General features: G+C 34.2%; 1 protein-coding gene across 11 annotated transcripts in view; it reads right to left on the reverse strand.

Moving 5' to 3' along the window:
• Nucleotides 1-15,095, reverse strand: part of Mhcl (Myosin heavy chain-like) — a 168,539-nt gene that overhangs the window by 15,896 nt on the left and 137,548 nt on the right. For 4 of the 11 annotated variants that reach the window (XM_088191294.1, XM_088191296.1, XM_088191293.1 and 1 more), the window contains exons 2-4: nt 12,518-14,297; nt 10,620-10,892; nt 9,027-9,116 (exon numbers count right to left, since the gene is read on the reverse strand). In XM_088191294.1, the coding sequence (XP_088047420.1) occupies nt 9,027-9,116; nt 10,620-10,892; nt 12,518-14,260 (2,106 nt within the window). In that variant the 5' untranslated portion in view covers nt 14,261-14,297. Of the gene's footprint in view, nt 1-2,782; nt 2,910-7,174; nt 8,480-8,750; nt 9,117-10,619; nt 10,893-12,517; nt 14,298-15,095 lie in introns of those variants that run through there. The other 7 variants (XM_088191291.1, XM_088191288.1, XM_088191289.1 and 4 more) reach the window with 3 other exon arrangements.

The raw sequence follows: 15,095 nt of genomic DNA on the forward strand, positions 1-15,095 counted from the left end.
AAAAGCAATAAAATTGTGCCGTCGCAGTAGAAACGCTTATCTTGTTTTCATACTAAGATTTTTTATAACAATACTACGAATTACAATAAGTGAAAATCGTATTTCTAAACCGAACTTTGAACCATAAGAGAGCGCAAAAAACAACTTTCCCTTCTCAGAAGTCAAAAATTCGCGTCAAAAGCAATACAATCGCGTCGTCGCCATCGCAGTGGAACATCAATTACCTAGCGCTTATACTACGACTTTTTAAAATAATATTAAAAAAATAATGTAGCACATCTAAACCGAATTTTGACCAATAGGAGAGCGCAAAAAACAGTTATCCCTTCTCAGAAGTCAAAAGCAATAAAATCGGCGCCGTAGCAGTGGGAACGACCGGTTACCAAGCGCTTCACCACTACATTTTAAAATAATATTACAAATTAAATGTAGCACATCAAAAAGTAAGCGCAATAACAATTGTCCCTTCTCAGAAGTTAAAAGCTAAAAAAACAGAAATAAAATATATCTGGCAAGTGCTAGTTAGCTTATATTATTTCAATTGTTTCAAATGTAGTAATATATACATTTACATACTTACATTATTTATACACATGCGATGTATAAATGTTGCAGTGAATATGTATTTTTCAGTGAAGTCTAAATACATTTTCACCAGTAGATACATCCAAGATGTGAACGCTCATCATCGTTGTGTTGGAAATAAGGGTGCGTGTACGCATGCATGCATACATATACAGTTTTCCGCGAATTTGTTTACACCGATAGGAGAACGTTACTAATACCATACGTTGGAAATCGAATTAAAAATTAAAATGTGTTATATTTTTATCATAAATTATTGTCATGTTGTGTAAGTTTGTAATCAATAAAACAATTCCTGTAATATTCTATCGGTACTTTTTTAATATTATATTAAACAGATATTCAACCTGGAGAGTAATTCCAAAACTGTTTTCAAGTTTTTGAGTTAAATATGTATATAAATAAACAAAATAAGTAAAAAAGTGATATTTCACATTTTCCTCAACAAATTAAATCAAAAAAGGAAAAATTAATTGAACGTGTAATTTCACATGGTCATTTTATTATATTTCTCACCAATACTGTGTTGATGAGCGTTCACATCTTGGACGGACTGTATATACATTTCTACTAGCGAAAATATAATTTAACTAATAGACGCTAATATTCTGCTCTAAAATGTCTATGAAACCTTTGCTGTTCAAAACCAAACCTAACTTAATACAATCTAAGCCAACTTTCATTGGGTCAAGTCCAAAATACAATCTAAGCCAATTCATCTCGCATAATGTTCCATAGTTTGTCAGCATTTAGATAATAGACTATGTTTTAAAAATATGATAGCTATCCTAACCAATATTACTATGGACTTTTGATATGAGAGTATTGGTCAAAGTGTATTTAAACAGAATTTTGGTCAATAGGAGGGTGCAAAAACAATTATCACTTCTCAGAAGGCAAAAATTCACGTCAAAAGCAATAAAATCGTGTCGGCGTCGTCGCAGTGGGAACGCTCGGTAACGAGCGTTCCCACTGCGGCGGCGACGGCACGATTTTATTGCTTTTGACGTGGATTTTTGACTTCTGAGAAGGGATAATTGTTTTTTGCACTCTCCTATTGGTCAAAATTTGGTTTAGATATGCTTCATTCGATTCTCACTTATAGTAAGTCGTAATATTGTTATAAAAAGTATGAATTAACGCTGGGTAGACAAGCGTTTCCACTGCAACGTCACGATTTTATTGCTTTTGACGTGAATTCTAAGCAGAATTTACGTCGTAGAAAATACTATGAATCTTAAATAAATAGAAATATTAAAAAACGTCTACTGACTGGCCAGCTTTCCCCCCACCCCTCCCCTCGGTAAAATCTAAAAGGTCCCTGTCTGATAATAATGATTTTGAAGCAATTTTAATGAAACAACAGATAAAAATATAATACAGCAGCCACCAAGAGGAATATTAAAATATAAGTAATATTTTCGAATACATATTGTTATTTTAAAGTAATAATTAATAATATTTTTACGACACTGTCCTTTTTTACATATCGCTTTACGCTATTTTTTGTAATCTATCTCCCAATTTTTTATGAAATGTTAAGTATCGATTTACGCGGATTTTTATATTTTGTAACCACACTTCCATTTTTATATATGGGTCTTAATTTATGCGAATTTGTTTTACGCCAAATTTCGTGGAACCTATCTACCGCGCAAATCGAGGTATGACTGTATGTATATACATATTTAAATTACTACACCTTAATTTTATTGTTTAAATTTAATTTTATTTTTATTTTATTTTATTTATGTTTTTATATATAAATTTTTATTAATATAAAATTGTGAATTCATAATAAAAAAAATATTAATATTCTTTTCTTTGCATGTCTACTTTATTATTAAAGCAAACCCGTATTATAGTGCACCGAATTGAAAATGTTTAAATTAGACACAATGGCTGTATTGTTATAGGAACACTTATTTAAACCCTAGCGCCTAATTCTAAGTCACGAAAAACAATCACAGATAAGAAGAAACGCACTAGGCCGCACTATTTGTTGTGCAAAAGTTTTGTACTTCAATCCACATTTTCTTAGAATACCATCATCCACGGAAACGTAGTATATAATAGTGCTTCCCGCTGCTTTTTACACACTGATGCATTTCTACAATTTTTTGAAAACTTTCGGAAAACCTTTTCGGACGCACTTCAGACCGATCGAAAATTCGATCACCGTGGCGCAACGCAATACCGGCGTGCATTTGGAGGGGCGGCCCTTCGAGCGTAACCAGCGCCACGCGCCCTTAGTGAGCGACATCCCCGCAAATTAGCCGGGTTCCGGTTGCGTCGCCGGACCCGGAGCCGGCCCTCGGGCAACTGTCCGGTCGCGAATCGATTTAGCCAAACACCGACGGCGACATCATGTAACCGAGCAGAGCGCTGACGAAAATAACCGGTGGATGCAGCCGCCGAGTTCTAAATCTAGCGCGGATCGCCAGCGCCGGTTATCAATCTTCGTCGTTCCGGTATCGATCTTGGAACGATCCTCAAGGATTAACAACTAAGCGAAGCCAAAGAAAAAAGGAATAAATCTTCCCGTTGGGACTATTTAACACACATGGTGTACAACGCTCGGGTGTCAAGGTCAAATAGTGTTGGGTAACATGACCACACACGAAGAAATTGTATATTCTCGTAGTCTTCTAGAAAATCTGATGACTGACGTGAAAGTAGAAAGCTGCTGATTCCTCGTCTCAGTCGATATTCTCATGTGCGAGTTCGGCGTAACTTCCATTGATTCTAAATCGGAATTAAAGTAATATAAGTGCTAAGTTTTGAACCAAATGAAGTGAATTCAAAACGCCATGTTTTGAATTAATATACACTTCGCGCTTTATTCCGCTCTTTTTTAGTTAAAAATTAAAAGTGATTAAGAAATCAGAAAGAATTGACAATGATGTAGTATTATTAAATGCGGATCTAAGGGTCCAGGACCCTGTAGATATAGACGCATTTTACAGACTCTGACACTGAATGTATCCTTTGTACTTTTTGCAATACCGGTAATATCGGTATTATGGCAAAAACTACGTTCGGTACTACCGGTATTACAAACTGAAGTACTGATTTTTTAAATCCGTATCATTTTGACTACCATTTTCATTTGTGGAAGAGCTACTGAATAATAATACCTTCCGAAAATTAAAGTTCAGAAAATTCAGATTTAGAAGTTCTTGAACCATCATGGATAGATTTGCAGCAAGAGCTACAAAGCACAATTACCTCGGTTGCGGAAAAACATATGAAAAAATATATGAAACAGTTTTAAAAAAAAAAGTACTTCAAAGAACCTACAGAAAATCTGTACAAACTGTTGAACCCACCAGCCAAAAATTCGGCGCAAATTAAAAAAAAAAAAAATATCTTCAATACTTTTTGTATTTTTGTATATGCGCGATGTGGAATACGTTTGCTTTACCTCAGACAAATAAAACAGTACCTAGCAGTTACCAGTAATTCTGTTATGTAACAGAGAAATAACGGCATCCTTTAATTATGATAGGGTTAGCTGGCGAAGTGAAAACAAAAGCAGGTATTGCATACATGATTTTCTTTCTACTATTTGTACATATTTATCTTATATTTTTACCCAAAATATTCCACGGAATATGCTTAATTAAACATTGGTGATTAATATTAGCAATAAAAAATAATATTTGAATCAAAAACATATTTAAAAAATTGCGCAAAAAGTGTTTCATTGGAAAATAATGCAATGTTATTTTTTTCTGTTACCAACTAGAGGATATAATTATAAGTAATAATTAAAATGTGTTAACAGGTTTTCCTTAAATCAAATTCGATTAATATTTTATTTTTTTAAATAAATAAATATCAAAAATATATTTTTTATTATTGTCGTAACAACTAAATAATATTGCTTTTTATTACATATATGAACGACGTAATTTGCAGCATTTGCTGTCTATCTAATTCCAAATGACAATTCGCTGTCGGTAAAACAGGTTAAATGGAAATTAGATTATTTTAAACACTATCTATGCCAAAAAGTTCATAAACAAAAATAACGGTGGAATTTAAAAATTATTATCAGAATCAGAAGAAAATTGTTATATTAGACTTGAAAATATAGAGCGAAAGAAATCTCATAAATATATGAACAAAATTGAATGATGATTTAGTAATTATTGGCGTCTTCAATTTTTTTTTGTGAAAAAGAATAAACAAGCAGATCAAATTTCGACTTAAGTTGCCAACAATTGTGACAAAATATTTGTCTGATTATTTGTAAATATTTTGTGTATCAAACAATAAGAAGCAATCTTCCTTACATTCAGGTACTTCTAAAAATACTTTTTATGTTTTCATTATATTAGTTTAGTGTATGAATCATTAGTTATATTAGCTATATATTTATAGGTGTTGATTGTGTTGTAACGCATTAGGCTTTACAATAAATTATTAAAATAATACGCTGTATTGTCTTTGATGGATTTTAATGATTGTCTATTTAAACCAGGGCTGTGGAGTCGTTAAAAAAAACACGACTCCGACTCAGATTCCGATATTTACCAACAACACGACTCCACTCCGACTCCGACTCCAACTCCGACTTCGACTCCGACTCAAAAAAGTTTAATTTTATCAGGTATTTTTGGTGTTTTTCTACACGTTTAATAATCATACGCTAAACACATTCATTATTACGCAATTAAAAATTCATAAATTTCATAATTTAAAAAAATGCTCGGAGTCGCTCATTTTTCACGACTCCGACTCCGACTCCAACTCCGACTCCGACTCCGACTCCACAGCCCTGATTTAAACGCTAACTTTACTGCCAAAACGTATGTATTTTATAATTATTTATGTTTTTTTTAAGTTAACAATGTATCAATAAAATTATTTATTTGATTTAATTTTGATGGCACATTTCTTAACAGCTTAACGACCGAGAACTCACCCACGAGTCCTGAGAGTACCTTCTGTAGCGGCCGAGGACTCGCCCATGCGTCCTGCGTTATGCGTCTTCTTTTATTAAAAATTTTTGTATAAACGATTTATAAAAAATATCCATTTATAATAAATAATAATTTGCACTCACTAAATTTTTTGGCGTCCATTTTCTGCGTACAACCGTTTCGAACACATTTATTTTCATAATTACACTGAGTGATACGTGTAAAAACATTTGTCATTATGAAGAAAATGAACTGGATGAGTGCAAATTTGTCACACGCGGTCTATGTTCACGTACACTTGAATTAGAATTACTTTCGCACACATCACTATGTTCACAATCACTGGGGGCGTTGGACAACGCGTCATCAAAATTTTCCAAAAAGGTTTAATTTCTTCCGTCCATTTTGCTGTGATTGAAAATAATTTTTTTAAATCAAAATCACAATCACAAAAGATCACAGAGAGAAGAGAAATTTTCGCGATACGTTTCGACCGATAGTTTAGAAGACACTAAATATACTGCATTACTTCGATTATAAAATGCATTTTTTTATCTGTGTGGAATTCCCGAATTTGGGAATTCCACAATAAAAAAAGTGTCATATACCCTAATAGATGAATTCTTAAAAGGTATGCACAAGGTAAGCTGATAAGACGGGACAGGTAGTGGCAATTTACCATTTTAGAATAACATTGATTGTAATTTATAGTAAATATTTAATATTATATTTGTAAACAAGTTTTTTTCGTTATATCACTTAATTATGCGGCCCACATATTTAGAAACACTCGTTAAATGACGTAATTACAATATATTTATGCAAAAAATCATTAGGAAGCTACAAATTAAATTTCGATAAAATATATTATTTGGTTTACAAGTTATAGGGAATTTACTAAAAAAGGTAATTTTTTGCTTTTATTCCGCGAAATCTCCCGGCCACCAAGGAAAGTTCGGCAAAAAACACCGGGCGTTAAGCTGGTAAAAAATAAAGTGCTTAGATGTGTTATAAGATTAAGAATAATAAATTAACAATAACATTAGATAAAATCGTAAACTATTTTTTTTAATAATACTTTCTTAAATAAAATATTATCATAATATTTTTGTGAATTGCTAGACACCTTGTAGTGTATGCGAATATTGTGGGCTGATCTAACTTGTGTTTCATGTAAATAACCAATACAAAATTAAGTAGAAAATATCTTTCCTAAGATTAGAGCCAATCTATCTATCGCAAGTGCAGGTAGTAAATTGTCAACAATGAACCTTTTAGAAATGGGTGTTGGCCTTCGCTCAAAGCATACAATATAATTAGAAAGAAACTGTTCTGTCTCACTTACTTTGTATATGTAAGATGTTTGCCAATGATATAAATTTGTTTTCGAAACTATTATTTCAAACAAATTGGACCCACAGGTTTAGAAACACTGATTAAATGACGTACTTGACAGGTATTTATGCGAAAAATCATAAGGAAGCTACATATTAAATTTGAATACAATATCTTAATTGGTTTACAAGTTATAGGGAATTTACTGAAAAAGATAATTGCTTGCCATTTTTCCGTGAGATCGCCCGGCCACCAAGTAAAGTTCGGCATATAAATACCGGTCGTTAAGCTGTTAATATATTAATACAGTTCATATTATCTTGAACTTTGTTGTTTTTTTTTCGGTTATATTAAAAAATACATATATTAAAAATTAATAAACTTTTTTAATTAATATTAAAATGTTGATTCGCTGCTAAATGTATATCATAGTAAATTAATTTGAACACTCTTTAATGTATGTTTCGTTAAGCTGTGTACATAAAAAAATTGACTTATTTCACCGGCACTAGCCAATCTATTTAAAACTTAGCTAGTGTTCAGAGACGTCAAAGATGACAAGCATTCAAAATAATAAATATGATAAGACTTTTAGTGAACATATTTAAAAGATACACGTGATTGAAATTTGATGTCGGAAAATAATGTATTCAAGAGCTGTAAATCGCACAAAGAAAAGTTTATAATCACTGGGAACTTTGGAATAATTTTTCATATAAAAAGAGAAAATCTGCCCTAAATTAGAAATTTACAGTCAAAATATCAAGAAGAAATCTAGCCAAGATGTGAAAAGATCAACGAGAAATCATCTACAGCTATTCTGTCTTTCTTTCTCTTTTTATCGTTATATTACATTACATATTATTGGTTTGGCATTCTTGCATAACTATGACCAGTATCGTAGTCGTCGAACAATCAATAAAAACCTATGGAAAACATATATTTATGAACTACTAATTGAATATGACGAGTGAGAATGTTTATTTAAAATTAGACCGTGCCATGTAGGCAGAAGGGGACGAATTCCCGGGGTCCTTTATAAAAAATACATCAAATAATGAATCTGAACTAAGCTACAGTTGTTTAAGATGTAAACTATGAATTTCAGGTATAAGTGTTTTTAGCCCTTTTTTATACATGTCATACAAAAAATAAAAAGAGCGGAACATTGCCTTCAAAAGCACCGACTTACTAGGTAGTACTTTCACAATAAACATTGTTAAAATTTGTTTGCAAATTATTGACTTACACTACATAATTAAAATATTTCGCATAAAATATGATTTCAGAAAATATATAAAATGCCATTTTTGTCATGAGGTCCGGAATCATTGTTTTTTCCATGGCCAGAGTTCGCTCTCGGCGGTCCTGCATGTAGGTAACATGTCAACAACACAGATTCAAGTATTTTAAGTATGAATATGCTATTTTATATTTATATAAATAATTAGTTAACATAATAGCATTAATTAAATATGTATTACTTCACGCGCGACTTTCTACAGAACGTTCCACGCAGATCTGCGTGTTTCTAATATTAATGATCCATACTTATGACTACTATTATATATAAAAAATAGAGACAAGACATTTCAAAGATAGTTCAACTAAACATTATATATTTGAGCTACCTATGTATAGACCAGTGGTCGGCAAACTTATTAGCCAAAGAGCCAAATATGTACATTACATCGATTAAAAAAAATTGAGAGCCAAATCTATTTATTAATTTAGCAAACCTTTATTATAATTTTTCAAATCAACACTAAGACGTTCGAATTTAGAGCTCCGTATTTCCTTGTTTTTTTTAAATCTGGTGCGAAAGCCCGTGGATATTTGTGCCAGAGCCACACTTAAGAGGCCAAAGAGCCGCATGCGGCTCCGGAGCCGCACTTTGCCGACCTCTGGTATAGACCATCAAGATCTATATTCGACATCATAAACACATTTTAATTAAATCTTAAAAACACACATTTCCAGCAGTATGCGTCTAAGCTTATGCATGGCTTAATTTTGATTTATGGCAGCAGACGAAGGCGCTTAATAGTAGCACGTGGGCGTTTCAATTTAAGTAATTCATTACACTTAATAAAACGTTGATAATCAAAAAAACCGATGGACCGCGTCAACGCCGAAAAATTGGCGCATCTCCACAAACTATGATGAGATACAACTCACCTTATTCTCCAGCTTGTCATTCTCGTGCTTCAGCGATGATCGCTCCGTTTCCAATTTCTCGACCTTGACTCTCAATGTGTCCAGTTCCTCCTGAAATGCAAAGAATGATTAATTTAGTTAAATAAAAGGCACTCGTTTATTTAATTGGGAAGCTTAAAGCTTAGTGGCATTCTTCAAATTTTTCAGCTGAAGTGGGCGAAATTTTATTTTAAAGCAACAGTCGTTGAACCCGTTGTGCAACGCGGTTTGGTTAAAAACGAACCGCCAGAACGGTTTTTTTAGTTATTCAAGAACACTCGAGAGGAGTTGCATAATAGATGCGTTAATGAATGATTTGCGATGCATGATGCGTTCGAAGCGTTTGGAAACCAAAGATGGTTGCAACAGAGATGCAAATGGATGGAAGGAAAAAGTCGAACAAAACAATGCACTTTGTTAGATGAAAGAAAATTTTCTAGCACACAAATTAACTAGTTATAATTTATGTAGAGAATATTATTTAAAGGAACACAAAACAAACTTTAGAAAAAATATTGGTATATAAATATTATATATTCATATGTAACTTTTTAGATCCATTGATTCATATGGAACAGAATTTTAACTACTCTATATTATATAACTGTTAGTAATTCATCGAGAACATCCGTCGTAATGGTTAGAAAGAAATTATTCGCAAAAGACTTATTAATCTTTCTCTCGTCATCCTAAAAAAATATATTACGAATTTATACGAACGTTTATTACCAGTTTTTAAGCGCAAATGCTAAAAATGCGGTGCTAGCAGGTATCAAGCAACCCCGGATTACGAATTACATAGAATGACGACGTAGGCAATTTTACCGAATTTATTTATAATTTACGGTACGTAGTTTTTCACGCCAAATAGCATAATAAGATATGTATTACATAATAAAGAAGCTCCGAATCGTCGGCATTGGGCAATGTGATCAAGAACTAGAAGAAGCGTTGAGAATAAATTTTCATTTTCTCAAGGGTATATAAGCCAGAATACTGCCGTACTGACACATCCTTTAGACACTCGTTCCAATTTGCTTTAAAAGAAAGTTCAACCGAACTCTAAGAGTACGGACCGAGACTGCAGCCGCTTCTCACTTCACGCCCAATCCAAGACTCAAGAATTCAACCCGACTGAGAGATGTTGACAACAAATGGGAGCAGCGTTTTATTTTTTTTAAAAAGCAGCAGTGTCAGTTTTTATTTTTAATGCAGAATATTATTATACAAAGGTTATAATTGATTATCAATATTAAATTACGTAAATAGAAAGCTGGAGCTACTGAAATGTATTTCATATGTTACTCCACACCAAGCAATCACTTGTGATTATTGATCTGATTTGCAGTTTATGTACTTCTAACGTTAAATATCGGTACAATGGCCGTAATGATGACAAGTTGGATACTGTAGGCCCTCTCAAGGTTTGTAGCCCTATTATATTAAGTTGTTGAAGAATTTTTATCTACCGAAACTGGTTGCGAACACATTTCAATATGACAGCAATTAACTTGGAGGAATAAATGCTTCTGGCATAGTCAATTTTATGGGATAAATAAATTATATTATACACACCGTCTTGGCCCTCAGCTGATCCTCAGTTCTGTGCACGGCTAGAAGCGGCGTAATCCTGACGAGCAGACGCCACCACGGCCAATCGCGCACCGTCAGGAAGGCGCGCACGTTTCTCTGGATGCACCTCACGGCCACCTCTTGCACGCGCCTCCGCGCTAGGGCGCGACGTGCCAGCACGCCGCGGCACAGTGCCTGGAAGCGAGTGATGCGGGCGCGAAGGCGCTCGGCTCGGGCGCGCTCCAGACATGATAGGGCACCTGCTCGGAGAAGAACCTGTAAACAATAAAGAAGAAAAAACAGTTAGATTGCGATAAGATGGCGACATGTTCAATGTATCACGAAGATGGCGATGGTTGAGCTTAGAAAGTAAATTTCTCGCATCATGAAGATACATATGTATGTACACATATGTTATTTTTCAGATTCTTTCATTTCATTAAAGCAGCAAGAAGCCTTTCAAAACAAAATAAATATTTTGATGCATCTTTCGACTACTTTTGGAGCTATAGTTTAAATATCATTACATGTTTATTATTACAGTTTCAAGGTAATTAATACAACATTTCGTTAGATAATATGCCTACATATTTTTTTCCTGTTTTTATCCTATTTTAAATAATCTTTTTAACCACTAAAACGCCAGCGACTCACCGGTGCGTCAATTATTGATTTTTTTAAATCAAGATAACGAATTATTTTTTTTAATTATTAAATATTATTGTACTAGCTTCAGTGAACCAAGTATTTTATATTTATTTAAAATAAAGTTACTGACCCGTGAAGAAAAATAAGAGGTGACTCACTAAAAAGTCGCTGGCGTTTAAAGGGTTAAATAATTTGTATCATAGTAGTAACTTAATTTATTATCAATACTTTGTTTTAAAGTTGCCTGTATGTAATACCAAATATAAATTAGATTTAATAAAAATATGGTAAACAAATACACCAAAAAATTATATATTATTTTATTATATCACTACAATAGTTTTAAAAATACCCGCAGCATTATTTATATAATACCAAAAAAATTAGGAATCTAACAAAACTCTATAGGTAGGAAGAATTTCGAATTATTAACGATAAGTTAACATTATATTTTGTTTTAAAAAAATCGAGTCATTTCAGAAAATGTTAAATGTTCAATACACCTGCACTTGTCACATGCAGGTTCACCGAATGTTCAAATGTAATAAATTACCTTTTAATGGTGCAAAGCTCAATTATAGAAGGTAATAATATAATATCGCGATTTACATTAAAGCAAACTGATTTATATAAATATTTAAAATTAATGAAGATAAGCCAAACTTGATACTGAAATTAATTAAATTAAGTACTTCGACGTTTCCATATTTTAAAATGATACATTTTCACTGAAACATGATGGTCAATAACTCTTTAAATTATATAATTTATATGTCTCTAAATATGATTGTATATTTCACAACTGACATAAAACGTTAATATGAATTAATCTTGCACTATTATATTTCATGTTTGTATCTATTTTTTTCATATCCATTCGCTGATCGAATACGTCTTAACACCCACTCGCATCCAAAACACAAAACATGCGCAAAATTAATCACTGCAAAAAAAAACAGATAATCCATTTACGTCCGATCTTAATCTCAATCAATTTCTATGGAACATTAAAATGCGCATAAAAAAAATTAGATAGAGAAAGTCCGTGGGTTTTTGGCGATCTTATTACAAAATCCCTACTAACAACAGCGTACAAGTACTGTTCTGCTTTTGCGTCAAAGAGAAAAGGTCTTCGCGAGAGAAACGTCGATCGATCGATCGATCGATCGATTCATCGAAAGCGTTAGAAAGTAAACATTGACTATTCTATATTCTAATTACGCACCAAAAACCTCAAAAATTTCAATCGATACCTCTGGAATCTGCGGATGTCTTTCAGCAGGAACAGGGACTTCGTCGTTCTTCAGGCAGTTGCTGATCAAATCCGGCTTATCAGACTTTCTGATAGCGAGAGGAGCTTTCAGGGGCACAACAGATTCGCTCTCGTTTGAAGCGTGTCCAGAATCGTCACTATAATCCGAGTGTCCTTCGTATATTTTTTCGTCTGAACTTGCAAAAGATTTACTGCTCGAATACGATAATTTGCGACCGGGCACTAAGACTTGACCGTCTGGCGCAATCTTGCATATCTCTATATCGCTCTTGGTCTCTATGGGTTTAGAATTCTTCTTGGGTAAGACATTGTAGCTGTTTTGCAAACACATGTTGGCAATTCCAACGGTCTTCTGCAGCGGAGATATGATCTTACAGTTTTGCAATGGTATTGGTTCCGCTTGGTTTTCGATAGCACAGTGCATCTCCATTTTGCTGATGATCGATCTGACCGGCGATAAAGGCGCTTCGTAGACCTTTGACTCTTCGTTAGCTTCGGGAGACGCTCTAGTCATTTTCTTCTGTTGAATCTTGGCTCTGACTTTGCTTATTTCGTTGATGTCGCTCTTTGAGTCGACCTTGTACGTTTTAGTATCGAACTTTTTAACGCCTACCCCGCTTTCCTTGCTAAGATCTAAACGATTCAGATCTTCAGGAGCGGGAGATGAAGCTTTGACGGCGTTACTCTTGATCGATGGAGAATTATACCCTTTCACCACCGGTATCTTGCTCAAAGAACCAGAAATGGAAGCGTTAGATTTGGTTCTGGCTAAAGGTTTATGAAGATTCGACTGAGGCGAAGTCTTAGACACTTCCCAGATACTCCTCGCTTTTTGTATTTTGTTTTTAGGCACTTCAATGTTGTCGCTGGTTTTTGATTTGGTCAGAGATGAGGTTTTATTGTTGATGATTCGCGGCGGTTTATTCTTCTTACTGGGGTCGCTGACTTTGCGTTCCACTTTCTTGACAGCTTTTCCGACCGTCGGCACCGGGGCAGACGGCGGATTCGAAAGGGTTTTTCTCAAGATTCTCGTTTTAACGTCCAATTTAACCATTTCTTCAGATTTACCTATAGCCTGGCTCGTATCTTTATTGCTGATCTTATATGTATTGTATTTGTTTTTATTGTCTATGGTCTGTGAAATCGGTATGGGTATTTTAGATATAGGCAGCATGTCTTCCATGTCGTTCAAGTTCCAAAGACTCTTCGTTTTAGTCAAAGGTGGATGTTTAGATTGCGAGTCTTTAGGCGTTTCTTTTTTAGGATCTGAATCGGACTTCTTCAAAATGCATCTAGATTCGATTATACTGCATGTTTTGGCTTTTTGCAGCTTCGGCGGAACGAAGGGTGTCGAGAACTCTGATAAGATTTTATCAAACGTTTCTAAAGCCTTCGTTAATTTTGCATCGCACGAGCCCAATTTTGTCACATTTTCGTAAACGTGATTGTCGTAAGCTTTGGCGCTGTGAGTCCTCGTTACGACTTTCTTTTTACTATTCGCAGGAGCGGTTCCAATATGAGTCAAAAACTTCTGAACCGAAGTCGGATTTAACTTGACTTCTTGATCACTCAAATTTAATTTTTGAGGAACTCTCTTGACAGGCGTCGCCGCAGAAGTCGCATTTCTTCTGGTGTGATCCGAGACGTTAGTCTTATAAAACTTTTGCATCCCTTGCTTCTGATCTTGTATCTTGTATACCGGAACGTTGACTAAGGGCATCATTGCACATTTCACATTATCGTCATTTTCACTCCAATTACTATAAAATAATTATTAAACAACACATGTTATACCGTTACTGAATTATCATCGTACATCAAACGTTTTCCATACGAGCGAACTTGGCAAGTGGAGCGTCGGGTCTAATTAGAGACGAAAGCCTTGTGAACTGAGCTGTTCTCAGACCACAATATGAGAACCGAAAAGAGCATGCGAAGCTCGTGACATCATAATAACGATGCACGGTGCCTTTTTCCGAAGAAAGAAAGTCAAAAGAGCGCGGAGGAGAGCGTTACGTGGCGTTTTACCGTGAATTAACAAGGCATCTAGACAAGTTCAATGGTGGGCAATTTTCACACGCGCTTAGGTGTTCATCCAGCGGTCGTAATCAACGGCTCGCGTGCCGTTTTGCATCGGAGGATGAATGAAACAGATCGAGATGTGTTGCATTACAGCAAAGTATGGTGTTTGCAGTGCATTAACTTAGACGTGAAAGTAATATACAAAGATTGCAGTGTTGATATAATAGTAACACGCAATGATCTATTTCGGATCCTAATTGAAAATATAATCTACGCTCTACATGTGTTCGGTCTTCTCACGGATGTATCTAGTTTCAAAACACGATACAGATGCAACAAATTAAGAACGTTTTATGAGGTCAATCAAAGCATAAGATTGTGTCTGCATAATTAATATTCAGTTCATTCGAATCATTGAATTCATTGGGACGAATGTAATTTTTTGCTTCAGATTTACAAATATTTATTTACCCGTTAATCTATGGCTTAGTTTTTGAATATGATAAAAAAATCATACAGTTACATTTGAGTAAAAC

Source organism: Plectrocnemia conspersa, unplaced genomic scaffold (genome assembly GCF_051122295.1).
Source record: "Plectrocnemia conspersa isolate PC_06_02 unplaced genomic scaffold, ASM5112229v1 ptg000009l, whole genome shotgun sequence".
In the NCBI taxonomy this organism is placed as follows: domain Eukaryota; kingdom Metazoa; phylum Arthropoda; class Insecta; order Trichoptera; family Polycentropodidae; genus Plectrocnemia; species Plectrocnemia conspersa.